At 37.1% G+C, this 25,073-nt stretch overlaps 1 protein-coding gene across 2 annotated transcripts in view; it reads right to left on the bottom strand.

The window, feature by feature from the left end:
- Positions 1 to 25,073, bottom strand: part of Cwf19l2 (CWF19 like 2, cell cycle control (S. pombe)) — a 142,555-nt gene that overhangs the window by 107,164 nt on the left and 10,318 nt on the right. For both annotated transcript variants that reach the window (XM_023709448.1, XM_023709449.1), the window contains exons 4-8: positions 19,926 to 20,039; positions 19,014 to 19,133; positions 9,493 to 9,586; positions 6,522 to 6,637; positions 4,597 to 5,234 (exon numbers count right to left, since the gene is read on the bottom strand). In XM_023709448.1, coding sequence (XP_023565216.1) covers positions 4,597 to 5,234; positions 6,522 to 6,637; positions 9,493 to 9,586; positions 19,014 to 19,133; positions 19,926 to 20,039 — 1,082 coding nt within the window. The remainder of the gene's footprint in view (positions 1 to 4,596; positions 5,235 to 6,521; positions 6,638 to 9,492; positions 9,587 to 19,013; positions 19,134 to 19,925; positions 20,040 to 25,073) is intronic.

Raw genomic sequence — 25,073 nt, 5'->3', positions numbered from 1 at the left:
AATCCCCAGTTCCGCCACAAAAAATAAAATAAAATAAAGGACAAAAGCATTTCAAGAGATCCTTTAAATAGAGGGATTAAAGATATCAATATTAACACAAACCTCTACATCTTCATGGAAATAAGATGCCTACTAATAGGCATGAGTAAAAAAATCAAAGTATAAATATCTACAGACAACTAAAAATTGTTTCTAATGCAAACTTTTCATTGAACACTAAGTTATATCTTTATAATACCAACTATTTCCTTCTTCCTTGCAAGAAATGATCGATCCCTTATAGCATTAAGAGAAAAGGAGTTTTAGCATCAGACTAACATGGATTCAAATTCAGACTGAAACATCCTAGCTTTACCAGACAACCTCTAACAAATAATTTATCTCTCCAAGACTATAAAATCAAAAAAATCATTAATACCTTCTTTCACATTATTTCATATGCTAAGTGTTCTAAATACAACTGCAGTAACAGCAATAACATAATGACATTCAAACATAGTGTCTACCCTCAATAATTATTTATTCCTTTTGTCACTGTGAACCAATTACTGAGGCACAAGAGAATCCTCCAACCAGTTCTACATTTACCAGATCAAAAATACAATAATGAAACATCCTCCCCCAAACAGGTTAAAAATAAGAATGCCTGCAGCTGTGCACAGACACAAGGATGGAACCAGACCTCTTCAGAGGTACAAGCTTCCTCACTGGTTCCTGAGAGCCAGCTCCCGCTCCTCCTCTCCTTCTGTACGTTCCCTCCTGTGATTCCAAACATCTCGTAAACGACAGCCTCCTAATCATTATATTTAACTCAACTCTACTCTGCTTTTCAATCTAATGTTCACAAATCTCTGGATTATTTTTAAAATATATATCTTATCTGTTTATAATCCTTGAGATATTTATCACTCATAAAAAAATGGTCAAGCATGACATCTGGAGCCATTTACAAGGTAAAAATACTTGTAATATTCCACCTGGCTTCTTACTCAACCATATTTTACAAGTTATTGAGAAGATATTATATGCTTTTACCAGGATTTAGAGATACAGATGAGGAGCTATACCCTGCTCTCAGGAAGGCACACGGCACACATTCTAAAACACCACCTGCATACACTCAATTATGCCACGCTGCTTACTGCTCATCTCCCCTGTCCAAGTTGGTTTTCATTTCCTACTAATAAATTCATCCTTCAGAAGACCTCACGACTTCGTCTACAACTTTCCTCCACCATACTACCACAGAATATCTCAGAAGAGGTCATTGCCCCTTCCAAAGCATAACTACTGTTAACTGTAAATACCTATACTTGCACTTATAACCTTATTATGGTCCTACATGTACCATACCTGTTTAAATTATCTGTATGACTGCCTGTCCCAAAATGAGTTCTTTAAATGAAAATTTTTTAGAATTATTTTTATGCCACCTGGTCTAGGAAATAAAAGCATTCAGAAAATACAGATGAATGGCAGACAAATGCCTGAATCATTCTAACAGCATGAAGTACAATTTTTAATGCAGAAATAACCACCCCTCGTTGCTCCGTTCCTTGTTAATGCTGATTCAGACACGTTTTTTCAAATTTGAATGAAAGTAAAAATAGAAAAACATGACTAATGAATAAAAAAGAAACACTAATAAACATCTGCCACTAAAAGTAGGGTTGACTTTACCTGTACTTAAAGAAAAACCAAGGGAAACATCTGTTTCTCAACCAAATATTAACTTGGCAAAGATTTTTTAAAAGTTCAATAATGGTATCAGCGAGGAAAAGCATTCCCCTGTATGCAGTGGTATCAGACACCCATCTCTTGTACAAGGTCACACGGTTAAAGTGTTATCCGAATACCTGTCTGATACAACACCTAACACTCAAATATAAATTCAAGGTAAACAACAAGGTCTCTTCTCAGAAGTGTGTCCAATTATAGCAGGAGAATTGCTATTTTTTTTTTATTCACCCATTATGACAAGTTAGCTTAGCTATGCTAACTTGATTGGCTTAGAAACCACCTAAAGGATTAGTTAAGTAGAGCTCCAAATATGTCTGGGTGTCATGGGGCATAATCTTGGATATTTTACAGGTTCCGGGGGCCCCTTCCTCTCTGGCACAATTCCCCAGCTTTGTTTTCCCAGCCTCAATGGACTAAGCATCTTGCTCTACGAGGCCCTTCCACCATTCCGTTACGTCACCACAGACTGAATCTGATGAAATCGTGAGCCAGATTAAACTTCTTCTTCTTCTTTAAATTCTGGGTGCTGGCTATTGTGCCTCAGAGGCCAAGAAAGTAACTAATGCACTAACCCAGTTACCCTGACTACATGACACTGTGCAAGTCATTACCTCAGGTCCCTGATTTCCACATCTGCAAAACAAGAGGCTTAGGCTATGATTCTTCTCACTCTAAAGTCAGTTCTATGATTTTTCTTCTAAACCTAAAATTCACTGTTTCTAAAGCACTCTAGAATTACAGCTATGTTTAAATTCAACATAAATCCCACAATAACATTAACAGGCTCCAATAATCCTTCACTGAACCTTTCCAAGCATTCCTCAAAGCCCTAATGTGTCTCTTTAACACGACTATATACTTTCATACGTACGTAATTATTTGATTTTTCTTTCCCTATCACAAAATTTATGAAAAGCTTCAAACAGCTCTTACATCACAATCAATGAAACTAACAAATACTGTCTTCAGACCAAAAAAAAAATCCTTTTAGTGAGTGCCTGTAATACAGTAAACCTATCAGAAGCTCACAATTTAAGATATAGAAATATGAAATAAGAAAATCAGATAGAACACTAACAGTGTTATTTTGCAGTCTGCTTAGCTTCAGTCACAGAAATCAAGATCTACAGATTACCCAAATGCTAAGCAAATCCTACAGAGAATAGCAACTGCAAAGGAGCAGCAGCCAACAACCCAAGGCACCCAAAGTAAAGCCTCAGGGTTTAGCCACCACGCACACACACCCACAGACATTCTCTAATCTCTGCCACCCTTATTCACTGGATACAATGAAATTCACTTTCAGTTTCCCAGACAGAAAACTCTTGCCTAAACTAACGCTCTATTTGAGTGGAGCTCCATCCCTCAATCCAACTCTTCCTTTAAATTATACACTGTGCCTATAAATCAATGCTCTGGACAGAGTCATTAAGGAAAGCCATTTGCCAGAAACACCATCCTAAACCACAGTGTCTGTATCCATTGTTATCACTGATTTCCATTATTTCTTAAAACCGCTGCCACAGTGTCTCACTCATTTGCTAGTGCTTTTAACATACTTTAATGATCATCAAAGTATAACTAGTCTTTATTCTTTGCATACTTATTAATTTCTATCTCCTGTAACAGAGCGAATTCTATGGCTAAGCCAAGTTTTTCCTGGGTTGATTCCACTCAATCTAGATTTCTTCATCTTCTGACTCAGCCCCACATAAACAGATACAGCAATAACAAAGCCAGTAATTTCTATTTATTTTCCTAATCATTATGGATTACAACCACTATCATACAAATATTTTACTTGTAAAACTAACATTATTAGGATGAGGATATGGCCCAGTGGCACAAGCACCTGCCAGGCAAGTATAAGGTCCTATGTTCTATTTCCAGTAATAATAATAATAATAATAATAATAATAATAACAACAACAACACTAACAGTATATTTGAAATCTATCAATTCTGCAAAGTGGATTCTTCCTTCTCTACAAAACTACCACATAATTCACATTTACCTCCACAAGATCTCTAGCAAATGTTCATCGCTACATATTTGGGCTACGGTACCAAATTTTCTTTAGTTTTCTAAACCTCCTATGCACATACAGTATTCATGATTTAACACCTAAGTAGTTGCTTTTAGAGTCTCACTGTGCAGTTTAGGCTGGGTAGTCCAGGTTAGCCTAGAATTTGCAGTAATCTTCCTGCTTCAGCCTCTCGAGTGCTGGAACTACAGGTGCACGCCATCACACCCAGCTTACACTTTTTAAATTATAAGACAGCAATAAGTTTTGAGAAAATATAGCTAATGAATTCTTTTAGCTCATTATTTAAAAAACAAAAACCTATAAAATAAAATGCAATCTATAAAATGAAATTATTGTGTTACATTGTTAAAACTACATATCTGGGGCCGGAGAGATGGCTCCATGGAATAAGCACTTCCCTGGCAAGCGCAAGGGCCTGAGTTCAATCCCCAGTTCTGCCCCAAAAAAAAAAAAAACTACATATCTAATCTCTTCTATCAAGAAATATACTTAATAACTGATATTCTAACACAGGCCACTTCTTTGAATCTTCATGGATTTAAGAGTGATTTATTAATTTAAAACACAAATAATAAAATACCCAGCAAGGGCTGGAGAGATGGCTTAGTGGTCTAAAGCACCTACTTAGAACAAGCTTAGCAAAAGCATCAGGGACTGCGGTTCAATCCCCCAGCATCACATGCCAGCCAGCCCTGCCCCCTGGTGGGCTGAGCTGGCCTCTCTCTCTCTCTCTCTCTCTCTCTCTCTCTCTCTCTCTCTCAAATAAATAAATAAAATTAAAAATAAATAAATAAATAAAATAAAATACCCAGCAAATGTAGACTCTGCGTCCTCCAAGTGTTCTCGCACTCTCTTGGCTGGCAATTTTTCTCCCATGTCTCCTGAAATGTGTCCAGAGTCAACGCCGCTACTTGTTTCCAATGGCTTCTTACTTGAATGTTTCTGGTCCCCTCCCCCAGATCGTCTCCAACGCATTAACCTTTCTTCATCATTTTCCATGGGCTTTTGGGAGCCACAGTGCAAAGAACCCTGAGCTACTGCTAATGATGAAGAACTAGATGGTTCAAAATCTCTAGCCTTGAAACGAGATGACAGTTCATCAGCATCAGAAGGTCTTAAGAATTTAGGTCTCAAATTTCCCGAAGACGCAAACTCTTGATTTTGCCTTGGATTGAATTCTCTTCTATGTGATTCTGAAGAGGTGTATCTCTTATCTTTCTCATTATCACTACATTTATCTTTACTGCTGCTGTTTGTAATCGTTGTTGTATCATACTTGTCTCTTGAAATTTTATTATATTTTACTAAGTCTAATTTCCTACTTTCTTGACTCTTTTGTACTTTATCTGAATATGTTGGTTTTCTCCACCGCTCTTGTGTAGAATCTTCATTTTTGCATGCAGTTTTTTCAGCTTCTTCTAATTTCAACTGGAATATTTCCATTGACTACAAAAGAGAAAAATAACACCTAAAATTATAAAATGCTCAGCGATGTGTCCCTCATAAGCCTCTGTGCCTGGACCCACTCCCAAGTGAAGCAAGGAAAGACAAATCCACCAAGACAAAGGAAGAGGAGGTGTGACCTCATACAGTCATCCTACATTAAAATGCACTAAAATGTATGAGCAAACAAGAAAAAATTACCATAACGAAAAACCTCTAAAAGTGGAACCACTTAAATCAAACTTGTCTGTACTAACACCATATAATACAGAATACAGTGGAGACATAAATTTTTTAGTCAGTTACCTCTGACTGGTAACATCCAAGAGCCTAACATGCTACTAAAACAAACAGACTCTCATTAAAAAAAAAAAAAAAGGAATACCTCCCAACGAGAGGCTTGAATGGAATGAGAGATCTGAAATGAAAACTGTGCCACAAAACATGCCCAGATACTAAAAAAGAAAAAAAAAAAAAAGAATAAAAAGTGTTAAAAACCAAATTAGCCTGGGAATTCTCTATAGTTTAGGAAGTCATGATAAACAGACACAAGAAAAAAGACACAACAAGTGACTCCAGACTATAATCTGTACATGCGAGGACTTGCAGAAATGGTAAAGATGATGGAAGAACATCAAGAAAAATTAAATGTGCACAAGAAAATTTCCCCCAGCTGATTTTCTAGATCAGAAGGATACAGTCTACTAGTTTTGGGAGGGTGGGTGTTACACATAAAAAAAAATTTCTAATTCCTGAATCTCCAACTCAAAAATAAAAAATTATTAAAAAAAAAAAAACTGTATCAGTGAAAAGAAAATTTAAATATGAGTGCATACACCGATCACAGTGTATGGATGGCACATTATCCATAACAGAAAGAAAGCCTGTTCCAAAATACCACATACTGTTGCACGACTACATTACTTTCAAGAGTACAGTCTTCAATATACTTTATTCACACTTTCAAAAAAAAAAAGCAGCTTTGGAAAATGTCAAAACTCTACAATATACCAAACTCTGAAACATACAAAAATTTTAGGAGTGGCATTCTCTAGAGGTGCACCAAGGAGGCTGTCCTACATTACTTAAATTTTCTTAAAATAAGAAAATGTTATTTTCATATTAACACATACACATTTAACATTCACTATGTCAATACATGAATATGCTACATAAAAAGCAGAATCAGTTTAATTCCAAAGTGTTTCAAGGCATAAAACAAAGTTAAAGGTGCCTAGTTTTTCCTAGTACCATGAAAATAATACGTCCTTGTAATGTATAGGTACTTACCCCGTATCTTTCAGCTACAATGTCCTCAAATTTTCTGTTTTGTTTTTCAGCTTGTTCTTTCATTCTTTGGTAAGACTTTCTAAGCCAGCTTAATCCACCATCCTCTACTCCTGAGGCTAAATACCAATTAAGAAATGTTACCTTACTTATACAGTTATCATAAAATTCAATTTTTTCTATTATTTCCAAAGTATAAAATTATATATTTATTTGGATATATAATAATATAAGCATACTTTTAAAAAAATCAAGATCAATAAATTCATTACTGAAAATATGACATGCCAGATATTATCAAGGAACTCTTCATACAGCCCTTCCAAAACATTAAATCCAGAACAAGAATTCGACATCACTATCATCGAGTACTCACTATATTCCCGATGCTGTGTGAAACAATTTTCTATTGGAATCTTCTCAATAACTACGTAAGAGAGCTACTGTCAGGTGTGGTAGTGCACGTCTACAATCCCAGAATTCTGGGAGGCTAAGGCAGGAAGACTGCAAATTCAAACCCAGCCTGGGGAACTTAGGAAGACCCTGCATCAAAATTTAAAAAAACTTGAGGATGTAGCTCACCATGGAGGCCCTGGGATTAATCCCAGTACTACAAAAACAGAGGGAGAGAGGAAGGTAGGAGCAGAAAGAGTCAAGGACTATCCTCGTCATCTTTTGTACAGATGAATAGACTGCATTCCAAAAGATTTAGAAACATCCCCCAAATCACAGATCTTTCCCAAACATCACGTATTTCATAGGTAGAAGTGCCAAAATCTAATCCAAACTAAACCGACTGCAAAATCTAACAACACTGTCACCATCATCTTCTTAAGACTCTTAAGTGCCTGTTCCATCCCTACTGTTGGTCTAAACAGAATAGTAACACTAGCTGTACATGCAATAAAACCTACAGGTCACTTTTTAAAACTTAATTTCAATTCTGGGAACTGAGCCTCTGACAGAGCTGTCATTTTCCCTTCTTCTAAATAAATGTAACATGGGAGAAGGAAGTAGCAAAAGTGTGTGAAAGGGAAGAGACTCTAGAAGCTGTATGTAAGGTTACTGTCCTCCACGTATCTGACTCCGCCACTTCCACCCGCTAAGAGACACCACCTAGGGTATAGCTCCAACTCCAGGTCTTCTACCCCAAGGTTTAAGAATGTGCTGCCAGCAACGTTAAGAACTGGGTCTGTCTATTCTGTTCCCCAAAGATTAGTTTATTGACTGACTTGACTTTAGAAATGGGGCACGGATAGATCAGAAAATCTGTCTGGACTGACTTACTGCTCCTTTAACTCTTCAATGTCTATAAGACCATACTGCAAAAAGAACCTTTTTCTTTTTTAATGCATTTAGTACAGGGTTACAGGTCAGACTCAGAGTGATCCTTCCTGTTTTTCAGCCTCCCAAGTGCTGTGAGTGCACCACCATGCCCAGTCTCCATCTCAACACGCCCTGGGGGCAGGGACAGCACAGCAGGCGCTTTAATTCACAGAGCTATCTGGCCAGCTCTGCAAAGAGACCCTTGTATCAATAGTAACTATTATTTAAGCCAGCAGAGAAACACTTTTGCAAAATGTCTTCTCTATAATTACTAACAACTTCAGTAAAATTATTATGAAAGAGCCTATCAAGTTGATGTAGATGTATATATAAGATTAACAAATTTAACAGTATCAAAAATTGGAATATGAATAAAAAGGTAGAAAATATCTTACTAATAAATCACTAAAATAAAAAGATGATATCATAATTTATAATACTTTTATGGTATGATGAATTAACCATAATTCAGTCACTAAGTTGTTCATGCAAAATTTAATGGCATATAAGTACTTTTTAAAGCATGGTATAAAGTATGCTTACATGACACTGAAATATTTTGTCTCCATCTGCTGGAAAACAACAGTATTCTTGTAAGATCAATATAAACTTTGTGAATGCTGGCAAAGTAGAAATTTCTGAAGCTGTAAAACTGTACCTTTGTTTATACATTATTTTCATGAATTTCATAAATAGTACTTTTTACAAAACAAAGACATTTCTACATTATTATATCATCATAAAGTCATACTCTGAATTAACTTAATTGAAATAGAAATTCAGTCCAGGGGTCATGTTTCATGCTGAGAGGCTGAAGCAGGAAGATCCCCACTTCAAGCCTATCCTCAATAGCTCAGTAATTTAGCAAGACCTTGTCCTAAAATAAAAAAGAAAAAGAGAAAAGAAAGAAAGGGGCCAAGGAGTTAGCTCAGCAGAATAGGCACTTGCCTGGCAAGCACAAGGTCCTGAGTTCAATCTCCAGTGCCGCAAAAAAAAAAAAAGGAAAGAGAGAGAGAAAGGAAGGGAAGGAGAAAGCGAGACAGAGACAGAGACAGAGACAGAGACAGAGACAGAGACAGAGAGAGAGAGAGAGAGAGAGAGAGAGGAAGAGGGTTAGAGGGGGGAGGGAGAGGGAGAAGGAGGGAGGAAGGGAGGAAAGAAGGCAAGGAGGGAGGAAGGGAGGGAGGGAGAGGAAGCGGGGGAGGGAGAGAGAGGGGGGAGGAAGGGAGAGGGAAGGAGGGGGGAGGTAGGTAAAGGGCCTAGATTCAATATAGTTTAGGCTGGCCTTGAACTCAAGGTCCCTAAATGCTAGGATTATAGGCATGTGCCACCATACCCAGCACAAGAGAAGTTCTTATATGAAAGCATTATATAGGGCCTGGGATATAGCTCATTGGCACAGCACCTGCCTGGAAAGTGCTAGGTCATGAGTTCCATTCCTGGTACGACAAAAAAAAAAAAGATAGATACATAGATAGAGCATTATACAAAAACAATTATAAAACTATTTAAATAATTTGCTTCCACGTATTAATCATTTAAATAACAAAAATATCGTAAATACTTTATCAACGGTAAACTCAGGTCATTCCCTTAGGAATACCAAGTTACAAGAAATACCTATGCATCAACCAAAACACAAGACTACCTTTAGTAAGTGATGATACACTACAGTCTTCTGATGGGAGACCTGTCCCACCATCCTTCCAATATGGATTCAATTCTCTTTCAAGCAGTTTAGACTAGAAGAAAACATTTTCAGAGATTAAAAATGTAAAACTAAACCTACCACAGATAATTAATAAATCATAAATCTGAGACCCAGATACCAGCTATAACCCTGAGAACAAAGAAGGTCTAAACTCATTTATTCAGTATTTTTGCTGAATACTTACCATATTTCAGGATTGTGTTTGGTGTATAACAGATAACTGTCAATAATCCTGACTCAACCTTTGCTGTCTGAAACTATAGTAAGGAATACAGGTAATGTTAACTGACAAATCCTTTGAAGATAAAAAATACTAAAGCCCCCTAAAAGAATGCAAACCTCTCTCACACTAAAGCACTAAAAATGTCCCAGAAGAGATGATATGTACAGTCTTAGATCTGAGGTTGAACAGAAATTAGCTAAGTTTCTTGGGCCCACCCACCCCAGGGAGTGGGATATAAACACAGCCAGCACGTTTATAAAACCGTACTGCTATGGCTTGTATCTAGATGGCCTCCCAAAGCCTCAGGACTCGCAGGTGAGGCTTCCCAGAGACAGCTGGATCTATGGTGCATGAATGCAGATGAATGAGATGAAGGGTACACGAATGTGGGTTAAGGATGCGATGACTAAATTAGTCCTTTAACTGGTTTAGCACTGTTCTGGGTGTGGGTGGCACTGGATGGGGTAAGAGGGAAGAGGCTGGCTGCCTGCCTCCTGCCTGCTCTGCCATGAACGGCTGCTCCTCTGTGATGCTCTGCCACGCCACCCTGCCTTCAAATCAGCTGACTATGGACTGAAACCACCACACACCTGAATGTTGAGAATTCTGTCCCAGCAACAAGGAAGTTAAGTGAGACATGGAAAGAAGAACCATGGCTTTTGTCAGGAAATTTAAAGTAATTCAGACTTGCTTAAATTTAAAAATGTAAGTAAGAAGTAAAAATAAATTACATTAGAAACTAACCAGTGTGTAGGCCACATAAGGCATTGTGCACTGCTGTTGAGACTGTCTGCTGGGAGCAATGGTACCTCCTCACGGAAGTGACTAATTTTGTATTACACAAACAACAAACTGGCTTCACTGTAAAGACTAAAGAATATGACTGGAGGCACAAATGTTATGAGAAGATGGTAGTGGCAATCCAAGCAAGAAATAAGGGGAGCCTGGTCACAACACAAACGTCCCATGTCCCAAGCACTACGCCTGCCCCTGGGGTTACAATCAATAAGGTGGACGCAGGTCCATGCCATCAAAGAAAACAAGGTCTAGGAAAGGGAGAAAGGCAATTAAGCAGTATCAACATAGGCAAGTGGTATGAAAGCAAGGGGTGCCTCAGAACTATACACAAAGGACAGCTAAGCTCGGGAGGTCAGAAGATACTTCTACAAGAACTAATAAATAATCCAAACAGGATGGAGAAAAATGAAAAGTGTTACATTACAAGAATGTCACCTTTTCAGAATATGAACTAATCATATTAATGAAAGCGAAAATGGTGGATAGTATTTTAAATATATCTATTGGGAACTGACAAAAAAAGAATCCTTGAAAGACAATTAAAAGTAAATTTAATCAATTAAAATTAAAGGTTAAATCACTTAGTAAAACTGGAATTGATTTCTTATAAGTAGTATGTAGCAAAAAAGAAAGATTCTGTCACCTCTCCTGTCAGTTTACTACAAAATTTCTCAGGACCTATTATCAAGGAACTTCCAGTGTGCTCATCTAGCTACTAAAAATACACATCCAAGATCCAACGAGAGTTTGCTCAGTGGAATAAGCGCTTCCCTGTCAAGTGTAAGGGCCTGAGTCCAATCCCCGGTTCCACCCCCCCCAAAAAAAAGTCTACAATTACACAGAATAGGTCATCTGACAAGACATGTGACAAATTGATACTATTTTAAAATGTGTAAGAATAGAATATATAAAGAATTTTAATCCTAGGAGAAAGGAAAAGAACATAAACAAATAGTATGCACTAAAGAAACCTCAATGTACAAAAACATGAAAGGATCTCTCCTGTAGTTGTCAGAATAATGCATACTAAAAAACTGAGATACAATTTTTTTTCCCATATGCGCATTTCATAGAGGGTCTCACTACACAGCTTGGACTTGTAGGAATCTTCTTGTGTTCAGCCTCCCAAGCGCTGGGATTACAGGCATGCACCACCACGCTGGAACTCGATCACCAGTTCAGTGCACCCTGGGGGCGGGGCGGGCACAGTACGTGGGACTGGGGATGGAACCCTAGTCCCTGCGCATGCCAAAGCAGGCACTTAGTCTGCTAAGCTATGAGATACAATTTCTTACCATAAATTAGTCTGATAAAAAAGTTTGACAATTACAACAGATACTAAGCAATGGAAAAGAAATATACTGCTAAGGCGATACAATTGCTATAACCTTGGCAAGTACTTGTAAAAGAAGATACATTTAAATACTCCATAAATAAACTATTTCACTTGTAGACATGCATTATGGAGAAATTTGCACACTTATGCGTGAAAAAAATATATGACAATTTCTCTGTTGTAGCACTGACTAAAATAGTGAAAAACAGTAAACAAAACGTATCCAACACACATGAATGGATACTTACAATATGGCACAGTTCAATGATGAAAGACTACACAGAAATTTGAAAAATGAAACAGAAATATGTCAGCATAACTGATCTCTAGAACATATCCAGATCTTTCAATCAACGTAACATAAGGTTTTACTTCATCACAATCTCCTTGCCCAAAAAACTGAAAAGATATACAGAATATAATACTGGAATTCAAAACAAGACAAATATCTCTGTGGATAAGAAACACAACAGAGGTTGTTCAAAAAGTAGGGAGTGGTGAATGAAAGCAAGAGACAGGAAAAGGAACATTGTGGGACTGTCCTGCTTCAAGGTTGTATATGGTGAGATTTTTGGACTTATGAGTAAACATAAGAAGTATATAATTCTTTACGCCTAATTTTAAAATATATTCTAATTTATAAATGTTTTTTATTATATCCTGTAGGGTCTTAAAGTTCAACATATCAATACTTGATGAAAAATACCTGTTCCATATTATGCCTAAGATGTTTGATATACAGACAGTGAGGTTAAGCTTAACAGCCTAAGTTGTACGGTAATAAGAATAAGCTTGTCTTCTGGAGGGTTAACAACCTAAGTCTGCAGACCAAAATTAGAGAAAAAGGAGGGCTGCAAGGAAAGCCAACATTTTGGCCCTAGCCTTCTAAGGTCAATTAAGACTCAGGACATATGAGAACTTGTACTGTAACGTCATGTAACTCGGTAGTGTCCCACATTTTCTGATCAAGGAGATAATGGGGCCAAAGGGGAAAGTGATTGATGATGTAGAGTGTGCCTAAGGGGAGTCACATGGAGAGAAAACATTCTCTCAGGCTTTCACAGAGAGCACAACGGCCAAGCAATGGCCGTGACTCATCCACATGGCTGACACTGACAAAGGTTCTACAATCTGAGGTACAGGATCTCAGGATAAATCCTGAGGGGATTTCACTGACCTTATCAGACCCAAAAGCTACAACTCTTGTTGCATAGGTCCTGCCTTACCTTGGTCTTAACCATCCAGCAGAAAAGTATAAAAACGAAATATAAGAAGTAAAGCCGGGGCTGGTGAGATGGCTCAGTGGTCTAAGGCACCTACTTCGAACCAGCTAAGCTAAGCAAAGCACAGGGACCGCGGTTCAATCCCCCAGCACCACATGCCAGCCAGTCCCGCCCCCTGGTGGGCTGAGCTGGCCACACACACACAAAATAAATAAATAAATAAATATTAAAAAAAAAAAGAAGTAAAGCCATGCTGTTATGTTGAGCTGTAGGGGACTCAGGTCAACAATTTCTGACATTGCCAGTCAAGCAGAAGACCCAATACTATTATGGGCTACTGGACTCTTTTAGAATATTTTGCTGAGTTTACACAGCTATAATATTCAAATAATGGAACTTAACAACAAAAAGGGGATACAGATGAATGTCCATTTTGTATCTGTGTATTCAAATGGCTAGGATCAATATACAGTTACATTCTCTTAATGAACAGAGGGATTTATTCTAATGGTGTTTGTAAGTAGGATATCATGTCTGCATCTTGTACAGCAATTAACAACTAGGAAGAATGTATAAAATGTGTTAATTATTGAAACGGTCCTACCAGTTTGGTTTGAAACTGTCTCATTGCTATTTGTTTCTCAATAAATTTATGGAAAAAAATTAAAAAAAAAAAAAGAAACACAACAGAAATGTAAAGCAGTATACCAGACTGAAGTCACAAATTTAGTTGGGTCTAAGTGCAAGCTGACTATAATGGTCTTGAGCTCAAGCTGTCTAAGACAATAAATACTAATGGTACTCCAACTGAGGCAGAGCAAGACCCAGTCTCACCACACAAAGCAAAGACTTGGGGGTAAGTCTTCAAAGGCTGCAGAACTGGTACAAGGACAGCCTGGGTCTACAGATAACTACTACAGGCCCACCGCTGGAAGTATATGCAGGCAAAGAAGAGAAGAGGACAAAGACACAGCCTCTAGCACTGTCTTTCAACTTTTCCAAAAGCCTGGCATACAGTGACTGTGTGTGGGGAGGGGGGAGAGGTGCCTATGTCTGTAATTTAGGAAATAAAAATGTACCTTTATTATAAGTAATATATGCTGGAATTCTGTATTCTTAAATGCTGACTCCATAAATTAATTTCATGATTGAGATTTTTTTTTTTTTTTTTTTTGGTGATACCAGGGATCAGACTCAGCACTCTGTACTTGCCAGGCAAGCACTTACTCTACTGAACTATCTCCCCAGCCCCTTGATCTAGATTTTTAAAAACACTATCTCACTGGGGGAGAAGGGGACAACCCACTTGGGCCCCCCTTCTCTGTCAGACAGAACTTTCCCCCAATAAATGTATTCTGCTCTAAAAACAAAACAAAAAACACTGTTTCAGGACACCAAACAAATGATACTCCAGTATCAGGAACAGATAAAAAATTAACATATTTCACACAATTTAGTGACTATAATTTTAGACTTCTTCCCATTACCTTCATATTGACATCACTGCCATTACAATTACAATTTTATTTTTTTTTTTTTTTTTTTTTTTTTTTTTTTTGTGGAACTGGGGAATGAACTCAGGCCCTTGGGCTTGCCAGGGAAGTGCTTATTCCACTAAGCCATCTCCCCGGCCCCCTACCATTTGCCTTTGAGACATTTTTTTCTCAAGAAAAAAATAATAATAATAATATTTCTTAAGAATATGATGGTATATAAAGAACAAGACATCCAAATGTCTTGTGAAAGTATCTAGTGGAAACTGGATACTTTCCCTCACTGGTCTATATGATTTGTGTACACAACAATCTGAATTCTTACCTAAGCAAAATTCTCAAACTACACAGACTACGAACCTCAGAACAACTAAACCCAAAGATTTACACAACAGCAAGGCAAATTGTACCTTATGGACAGAAGACTACATCAACTATTACACATTTTTAAAAAAAAAGACAAAAAGTTCCTACAATGTGCATGTTTCTATACTAGCTGCAAAGAAAAATACAAATATAAACATGTTTTCTCAAAAAGTTTGTAATCATATAAGGAAAATAGACTAAGACTACTAAATCACAACATTTTACATGGACAAATGAAAAGCTATGAAGCCATCAAGGAAGAGAAATTCTACTGCAGTCAAGAAAAATAACAGTTTCATCATATGTACAAAACAAGCCTTCAAGGATAAACAAGATGCAGACAAAAGATAAAACTAGAGATAAAGAAAACACACTGAAAAAGAACCACATTAAAAAAAAAAAAAAAATTCAGAGGAAGGGATTTGCAAAGAAGGATGTGTGAAAGTGATTAAATCAGTTTGGCTAAGATTCAAATTAACTCAGAGAAAGAAAATGGCCTTAAACATCAATCGAATGAGTTTAGGACTAAATTTGCCTTAAACTAATCGAATGAGTTAGGAAGCTGCAGGCAGCTTCAAACAGAAAGTACATTTCTTTTTAGTCTAGGTCATTGATGGTGAACATCTAGATCTTTCAATGATACAAACAGAACACTATAGCATGCCTGCCAAAAGCTCACCAATGCTTTTCTAGGTTCTAAGTAAGTTGAGAAATAAAAGCATGGGTAATAAAATACAAAAACTGCAACTGGGAGAAATTCAGCAAAAGCCAAATGAGCCCACTAAATGAATCCCACAGTGCAAAAGGATTTCCCAGCTATAGAAAGTACAGAGCCACTCCTTGGCTGGTCTCTGCAGGCAGCCTGTTCCACAAGCAGAAAAGGCTGAGTGAAAAAAGCACAACATGCGAGGTGTGGCGGGGCATGCTAATTATCTCAGCACCTGAAGACTGAGGCAAGAAGATCCCAAGTTCAAGGCGAGCCTGAGCTTCATAGAGTTCAAGGACAGCCTGCACTACAGTGTGACTTTGTCTCAAAACAAACAAAACAAAAAACATGGCCAGTTTATTCCATCTAAATTCTCCAGTAGACCAGGCATGGTGGTCCATGTCTATACTCCTAGCCCTCAGGAGGCTGAGGAAGGAGGATTGCCTTGAGTTTGAGTCCAGCCTGGGCTTCATAGTAAATTCAAGGCCAGCCTATACTACAGAGCAAGACACTGTCTCAAAACAAATGAATAAGTTATAAGTGGAGCTAGTCTCACATGTGCAATAGGTAACAATGTGAGAAGCTGGTAGGGACTATGGTAAACTAGGACAAGTCAGTACTTCCCAAGGGCATCCTTGATTAAAAACCACTCTGCCTGCCAAACAAGATATTCTTAAATCTCACTGTTTTGTAACCTTTGACCTGAATTTTTTTGGGTCTGAAGTTAATAAAGGAATGGAATTGTAAAATATAAAATGCTTTGTGTTTATTTTGAAGTACTCTATTGATTTAAAATGAAAGTGTCAACATTAAGAAGTAATCAAATATAAAATGTGATTGTAAATTCTATCTTTATCAAGGTATTCTAAATTTTTTAAACAAAGAACAATTAGAATTTTCTTGTTTTTTTATTAAAATTATTTTGAAATGGTCATGGTCAGTACAGTTATGAACAGGATTTGTACACTCACCTATTTTTTCATAAAACTTTAGGTGAATATTATTTTATCTATAACTGCAAAGTTTTTTTTTTTTAAATTGCAGATGTACATGTACTAATTTAGTGTGCTGTATGATAGTTTAATGGATATTACATGCGCATTCCTTTGTCCTAATTTGTAAAAGTATATGTCAGAGTTCTTCTGGAAATATCTTTAAACAAGAATTTTATTCACTTAAATATTTACAACTTGTGTAAAGTGAAAATGAATGTAACTATAGTGAGCAGTGTAGCTTTGCTCATATTCTTTGATGTTTGCCAAAAGAAGAATAAAAAGTGAATGAATTAAATCAAAAAAAAAATAAAAATAAAAATAAATTCTCCAGTAGAAATTTATTCTGGCTCCTGAAGGACAGACTGAGAAAAGGTGGCATGAGCTATGACTAGTGGTGCTCCCTTAGCCAGAAAGAAAAGATCAGAAACAGCAAAGACATATTCTTACCAAATCACTTAAGAAAACTTCTAAATGGAGTAATACCATGATCAAAGGTTCACCCTGGAAAAAATAACCTGACATAACTGAGATGTAGTGGGTGACATCAACTCCTAGGCACCAAGCTCACCCTTCCTGCTCCACCACTCACTGGTTACCCCCCTAGCTGGATGTGCCTGCCTTTTTCTCTGTTAATACAATGAACTCCAACTCTAAATCTAATTCAGGGGGAAAAATATATGAAATGATTTAGTCAAGATGTTCATAAAATTCTGGCTACCAGTGTTAGGATAGCTTTTCAAAAAAACTAAGTCTCTACCAAGTTTTCTAAAAACATTTAACCCTCCTACCTTAGCAACCCAAATAGGCGGGATTACGGGCATGTACCACCACATCTGACTTAAAGTCTACCTTCTTCATAGTCAGTTATTTCTTATTCAGATTTTTATACCTGTTTATTCCTTATTCCTATTTAATAAAGCTATTACATATTCCAACACATCAAGGTTTTGTGGAGCTGATTCTACTAATTAATTCATTGTTTCAGATGGCTCTTTCATGGCCAAAACATCAGGCAAAAGCACCTGGGAGGGGAGGCAAGTGTATTTTCACATATTTTGTGATTCTTAGGTTGTGAGCTTATATCCACTGAACTGTTTCAGAAAACCAGTGAAGCCTAGACTGACAGCATGATCTTCTAGAAAAGACTTGTGTTTATGTGTCCCAAACAGTTCAAGGTGTTACCAATTCAAAAATACTTTAAAATACATTCTCCCCTTATAGATTTTCAGACCGCATATATTCCAGAAATTCAAGCCAAACGAAGCTATAAACCACTATAGGGTCAGGCTGTGGTTATACACATATTCCGTTGGGAGATTTGACTCCCTCCATATGAGACACATGACAAAACAAGCAGGCTGTAGGGTGTGGGTCAGTGGTGAAGTATTTACTTTGAAGGTACAAGCACAAGCCTCTGGGTTTAATTCCCAGCCCTGGGAAGCAAACAAAGGACACAGGCAAGCTCTCCAGCCTTCAATAAGGTTATTTCCAGGTTTATCTTCTAATCAAGAATATACCCTGTAGAGTCCCAGAATTAATACACGTTTATCAATCAGACTCACCTATCTCATGTAGGAGCTTTTTTTAATCTGCTATCTCTAAGCATTCATTAAATCTGAAATTCTACATTACCAGGACTGTGTGATATAAATCACCAACAGTACTTCTTCACTTTCTAAATTCATACCTTTGTCCTTTTTCTCTTTTTCTTTTTATTTCTTTTAGTCTCTCATTCATTTGCTTTGCTTTGTTTTCAGTAACAGGGTTTTGCTATGGAGACTGGCTGGCCTTGAACTGTTGGCAATCTTCCTGCCTCAGCCTCCCAAGTGCATCTGCCTTATTTTTTGGTCTGTAAAGATTTCCCACTATTTTTCTACTAGCAATATGACAACATTTTAGGTGCCTTAAAATGAAAATATTTTTATATTATCTAATTCAGTATATACAATGAAACAAAAGTTCAGAGAATTCAGTTTAATTCAATGATAATGACTTAAAATCAATTTATTATTCAAGTGCATATGCTCTAGATTGGTGGTGGCAAAGCTACGGCACACATGCCGCAGCAGGCTGGCCTGTATCGCTGAAAGCTCTAAAAGGTTTGCCATCACTTTCCTAGATCTATAAAAGCATACTTTTAAATTGATTTTCTATTGGAAACTTAAAGAATTTACATAATACTTCATACTTGTTCTCAATAATTTTATAAGTATCACAAAGGAGAAACTACTATACAATTAAATCTGCATTTATGTGAATGTCTTATCAGCTTATTAAAAGCAAATTAGAAAGGTAAAGCATTTTACATGTTTTCTTACCTGCTCATGTGCTTGGTTCTTCTCTCGCTCTATTTTCCTTGTCATTTCCTTTTCAGCTTTGAGTGATGAGGACGACACAGTCTTAACAGACATAAAATCTACAGTCATCCATGCATCCCTCTGTTTAAAAAAAAAAAGTTACTTCAAACTGAACCAATGAGAATTAGTAAGAGCAGGAACTTTGGAAACATTCAAACTGTATCAAATCCTACATGACTGCACTACTTCAAGCCAGTTTCAAAGTCTCTGTATGTCTTAAGTCTCTCCTCTATTAGACTGGATAAATGTCTTTCAGGGTTGGTCCAAGGGTTAAACAAGATAATAGATATAAGCACTGTGCCTTAACAAAAAATGAAACTTAGATCCGGTTGACCTTGCTTTCTTCATCAGTTGCTAAGAGTGTATAAGTTACTTCTTTCTTAGGCAATAGGCACAACTATTCAACTGTAAGTATTGTTAAGAAAATTATGCATAAAGTGAAGAGAAATAAAACTACAACTGAATTCTCCCAACCACAGAAGGATTTAACCAGAGGTAACACTGCAAGGTTGCAAGCACATTAGGAAGGAAATGTTACTTCTCTATCAGGGAGCAGAATCAGAAAAACTTCTAAGGGACTAAAACAGAGGTAAGTACTCTCTTATAGTAGGAGAAAAGGGAGAGCCCAAATGTTCAGCAAATACTCATAAGCTATACTGTTTTCAAAGTCTGATTTTCTCCAGAAAAAAATGATAAACATCTTTTACTTTAACATTCACTTTTCTTAGAAGTTGAAACTTCGACCGGAGAGATGGCTCAGTAGAATAAGCACTTCCCTGGCAAACGCAAGGGCCTGAGTTCAATTCCCGATTCCACAAAAAAAAAAAAAAAGAAGTTGAAACTTCTTTCTTTAAGCTCAGGTGGCTTGCTTACCTGAATAACCTGGCTGTCATCTTCTTTCTCAAACTCTTCATCTTTCACTTTCCAGGCCTTTTCTCTGCCAGGAGTTTGGGATGGAACAGCCTCAACCCACTCATCCTCAGAGCTCTAAGAATATTTAGCACAAAGTAGAATTGTTTAATGCGCATACTTGCATGCAAAATTTCTATGCTGTTAAGTAATGATAATTCAGCTTCTTAGATAAAACTCTTGCAATGTATTTCCTCTTTTAAAAATGACCGGGGCTGAGGAGACAGCTCAGCAACCTACGCACCTGCACGGCAAAAGCAAGGACCTGGGTTTGATCCCTGGTACAGCATTCCATGCTGGCCCCCCAAAACAGGCATGGTGGCGCATGCCTATAATCTCAGCACTGGGGAGGCTGAGACAGGAGGATCACTACAAGTCTTAACTTTGTGGTGAGACCCTGTACCAAATAAATAAATAAAAGATAAAAAAACAAAAGTAAATGTAAAAATGACTTTGAAAATTGAAAGATCATATAAATGTACTATTTTGAATTAAATCCACAAAACACAACTAAATTATTTCTATTTTCTTATCAGTTATATTACAGGGCTAACAGAAAATAAAATTTAAAAAAAAAAAAAACAAACATTAGACCTGTGAGTAAACTATTCATTTCATCCCAGAGCTTCAATTCCTACCAATATCAAATGCTCACACTTCTGCTGCCCTAGATAAAGGGAAATGACACCAGATACAATAAATGAGTTTGCCATTTGCCTCTAAGTTTCAATTTTTGAGATGCCCTAGATCTAGCTATGGCCCAAATAGATTATTAGATAGTGTGGTTTTTATTATTTATTTAAGTTTTTTTTCTTTTTTTCTTTCTCCCCTTGGTGATACTGGGGATTTGATTTTTTTTTTTTTGGGCAGAACTGGGGATTGAACTCAGGCCCTTGCGCTTGCCAAGCAAGCACTTATTCTACTGAGTGCCCTAGATCTAAAACTGTAAAAGTATCAAGAAATAGCTAGGCTCATGAGGCACTTTGCTAACTATACCAAATTATTAATTACGAGAATATTTAATCAGTTAAGAATTCAGTCAACATCCCTCATGTATTTATCATTACTCCAGGATTTTTGGTTTGTTTACAAACATAGGGCATAGATCTGCCCTTCTCTGTCAAGTAGCATATTAAGTAATTTTGCATACACTATCACAGAGTCCAAATCACTGTAGAAAGTGCTGGCTTCATTTTACAGATAAAGTGCCTGAAATTAAGTAAGTAGCCCAACGTTACATGATATTCAAGTGTGAGGACAAAGATAAGAATTGCAATCTGTTGGAACTAAAATCTGTTCTTTGGAGCTTCAGAACTTAAGTGTAGGAAAGATCCACAAACTACCTTGTGCAAACCACCTATTAATATACAGCTAAGAAACACTGAGGCTGAGGGGAAAAAATGAATCAACCAACAGCAAGGCAGTCTTCTTAAATGATACCATTTCCATAAAGTTTTTAAAAGTTACATAAGCTTTCTTTAAAGAACAGAAGTCTGTCAAAAAGTAGAACCCACATGAGTAAGCATACTTAAGCTCTACTACCTCAACTGTCACCTGTTTCTCAAAGCAAAGTGGATTTTATTCATTCATTTAGGCACTGATTTGGATTTACAGACACTAATTTATATAGACATAGATGTAGATATGCAGATATATAAAATTTCTAAGATATTCACTATAAGTGCATTCCTGGTCAAATTATATTTGCACCATCAAATCAACTTAGAGAAACCTCACTCCTAATGGGGGTTTTGAAGGGAGTTCTATCAGAGCTTGAGTCCAGCAGCACTCTAGCCCTGAGCTACATCCTCAGCCTCCCTCCTTTTCATTTGGAGTCACAGTCTCACTAAATTGCTGGGTTGGCTTCAAACTTGGGAGTTCTTCTGCCAAACCTAATGAGTAGCTAGGATTACACTTGTGCGTCATCATGCCCAACCTGGTTCCTAATTCTTTTCTTTTTTAAGAGAATAAAAAGAAAAAAAAGAAAAAAACCATTAAAAATGATACAGAATTTCAAAAGACAGGAAATCAACAATGGTTGCTATATTGCATACTGTTATCTTCAAAGTAGTTCTTCAGATTACCAGATATAAGTAAAACTGGTCTAAAAAATTTAACTGTTCCTTTCAATAAACCAACAGAAATCAGAAGTACATCATCTTACCTATTGTATGTGTGTGTGTGTATTTCCCCACCTGCCTTCTTTCTCCTTTCTCTAGCAGCTTCTTTCCCTTTCACAGTCTCTATTGTACCTTTCAGATTTTATTAACTCTTTCAGTGTCTTACACTAGGGAGACAATACAGTGCTTACACATGTGGGTCTCATTTATTTCACTTATGTATATAGTCTCTAGTTGCATCCATTTACCTATAAAAGCCTTGAGTTTATCTTTCTTTATAGCTGAGTAATACTTCACTGCATAACTGGTCCTAATTCTTTTTTTTTTTTTTTAATTTTTTTTTATTTATTTGAGAGAGAGAGAGAGAGAGAGAGAGAGAGAGAGAGAGAGAGAGAGAGAGAGAGAGAGAGAGAGAGGCCAGCTCAGCCCACCAGGGGGCGTTCTGGCTGGCATGTGGTGCTGGGGGATTGAACCGCAGTCCCTGATGCTTTTGCTAAGCTTGTTCTAAGTAGGTGCTTTAGACCACTGAGCCATCTCTCCAGCCCCTGGTCCTAATTCTTGATGTCCTCCACTAAAAGGGGAGTTACAGCCTGAAAAAAAAATCACTTTCTTTAGGGGAGTGTCCATTTGTTAATATCAAACTAAAACGACTAAACTTTGGTGTTCCTTGGATTCTGATGTAGGGTTTCTTTAATAATTAGAATTTTCTCTATCTTATAACATATGGACCAACCGCTCAAATCCACTAACTGAAGTCATCAGTTGCTTCACCAACCAAATGTCAAACTCTAGATAAATCCACTCATTGTAATCTACAACTTCAATTAAAACACTTTCAACACAAATGAAAAAAATTGCCCTTGTACTCATTCTCTGGCAGTTCTCCTTTACTTCCTCTTCTTTAAAGCATTTATCCATTTTATATTTGTGTGACTATTTCATTAATGTTCCACTTAGTAGCAAGTCTTATGAGAACAGAAGCTACATCTGCTTTGATCTACTTTGTGCCCCAAATATAAGACCTGGCTTGATACCTGCACAAGTACCCTCATCTTCTAAAACACTGTCCTCAAGCATCCCACCCACTCACATTTCCCATACACTCAGAAAATGATTTCTCCTCTTGCCTTATCAAGAAAGCTTAGTCCACTTTTGCTTCCTCCATACACGCCAGCAAAATTTAGTTTCTTGTCTAATCTCTGCTGACTCTTCATTCAAAGAAGATACTCCCCAAGAGATTTTCAACTCAATCATCCCTATTCCTCCAGGACTTTGCTCCATCAATTACACTGTCTTCTCTGACGATTCAACCAAAGGTTCCTAACAGTATAGAAATATGTTGAAGTATTTCTCACCTTCTGTTTTGAAGGAGAAGAGGATTTTCCATGATCCTGTATATCTCTCTACTAGCAATTTATCTTCCAACTTCCATTCTAAGATGATCTTGCTGAAAGAACACCTTCCATCAACTGTTTCATACCCTTACTTTCAAACTTCTCTCCAAGCTCTACAAAACAGCTATATCCCCACTAATTTATTGAACTTCTTCAAAATTGAGCAGTAGCTTCCACATGATCAAAACAAACAAAATGTTGCAGTTTTTATTTATCTAAATCTTTCACCTGAATACAGCTCTGTGGATAACTCTCTTTTTTGATTTCCAAGAAACTTCCAGTCTTTGTTTCTTTTCCAATTCCATCATACATTATTCCTCTTTTTGCTGGGTTTTGTTTTGTTTTGTTTTTTCATATTTAGTACAAGGTCTAGAGTGTCTCACTGTACAGATCGGACTCATAGTGATTCTGTCTTCAGCCTCCCAAGTGCTGGGATTACAGGCGTGTGCCAACACGCCCAGTCTCAATCACCATCTCAGCATGCCCTATGGGCGGGGCCAGCATAGCATGCCAGAGATCGAACCCAGCCACTATGCTCTGCCTAAGCAGGCGCTTTAGTCTGCTGAGCTATCTGACCAGCCCTTTTGCTCAGTTCTTAAATACCCATACCACTTATGTTTTTAATTCTTTGGCCACTACATTTGTTATTCTCTAACTATTCCACTTAGGCCATTAAATCCATTTTCTTTTATCCTTTTTTTTTTTTTTTTTTTTTTATTTTTGCAGAACTGGGGATTGAACTCAGGCCCTTGCGCTTGCCAGGGAAGCACTTATTCCACTGAGCTATCTCCCTGGCCCTTAAATCCATTTTCATGGCTTGATCTATTACCAATTTTCCTGATGATTTTCAAATGTGTCTAACCAAATTTCCAAGGACTTAATCAACTATCTACTACACTTAAAGGTCATGCTGAACTCGAGAATATAAAATAAACCTAACAATTTCTTCTATAACACCTGGTCTTTCCATTCTATTCCTGAACTGAGTTACCTGGAACCAACAACCACCTACTCATCCAAGTTAAAAATCTCAGGACCTCTTACCCCACTAATCCAAAACTACTGCTTGCAACTCCAAAATACTTAGCAATACCTCACACAGCAAATATGGGAACCTACTTCCACGCTTAGTAAGTCACCTAGTTCAGAAGTCATTTCCTGACTTAATTTGTTCTATTCAAATTACTCTGAAGAGCTTGAAATCAAGCCCAAAGACTGATCGAAAGTGAAGGGGAAGTTGATAAGCATTGGCAGAGGTTACTTCCCTCATGCAGGAGGGCCTTCAGCAAAAGCTGGTCTGTAGCAAGAAACAAAAATAGACTAACAAGAGAAAAACATGGAAAATAGCAAGGAAGCTACTAAAAGCATGCATGGTTCTAAATTCATCTATTCCTAGCCTCCAGATGATTCCCGTATCTAGACATCTCATAAAATTTCATACTCCAATAAGTTCTTTTTTTTTTATTTTTTTTATTTATTTTAATTTCAAAATTTACCTTTATTGCTCTTTATTTTTTTTTGTTTTTTTTTCTACAGTTTTATTGATAAACATATAGCAATGAGACAGTTTCAAATCAAATCGGAAGTACAGTTTCAAC

Source organism: Octodon degus, unplaced genomic scaffold, assembly GCF_000260255.1.
Source record: "Octodon degus isolate 3935 unplaced genomic scaffold, OctDeg1.0 scaffold00012, whole genome shotgun sequence".
NCBI lineage: Eukaryota > Metazoa > Chordata > Mammalia > Rodentia > Octodontidae > Octodon > Octodon degus.
This window is presented reverse-complemented; position numbering and strand designations above follow the sequence as displayed.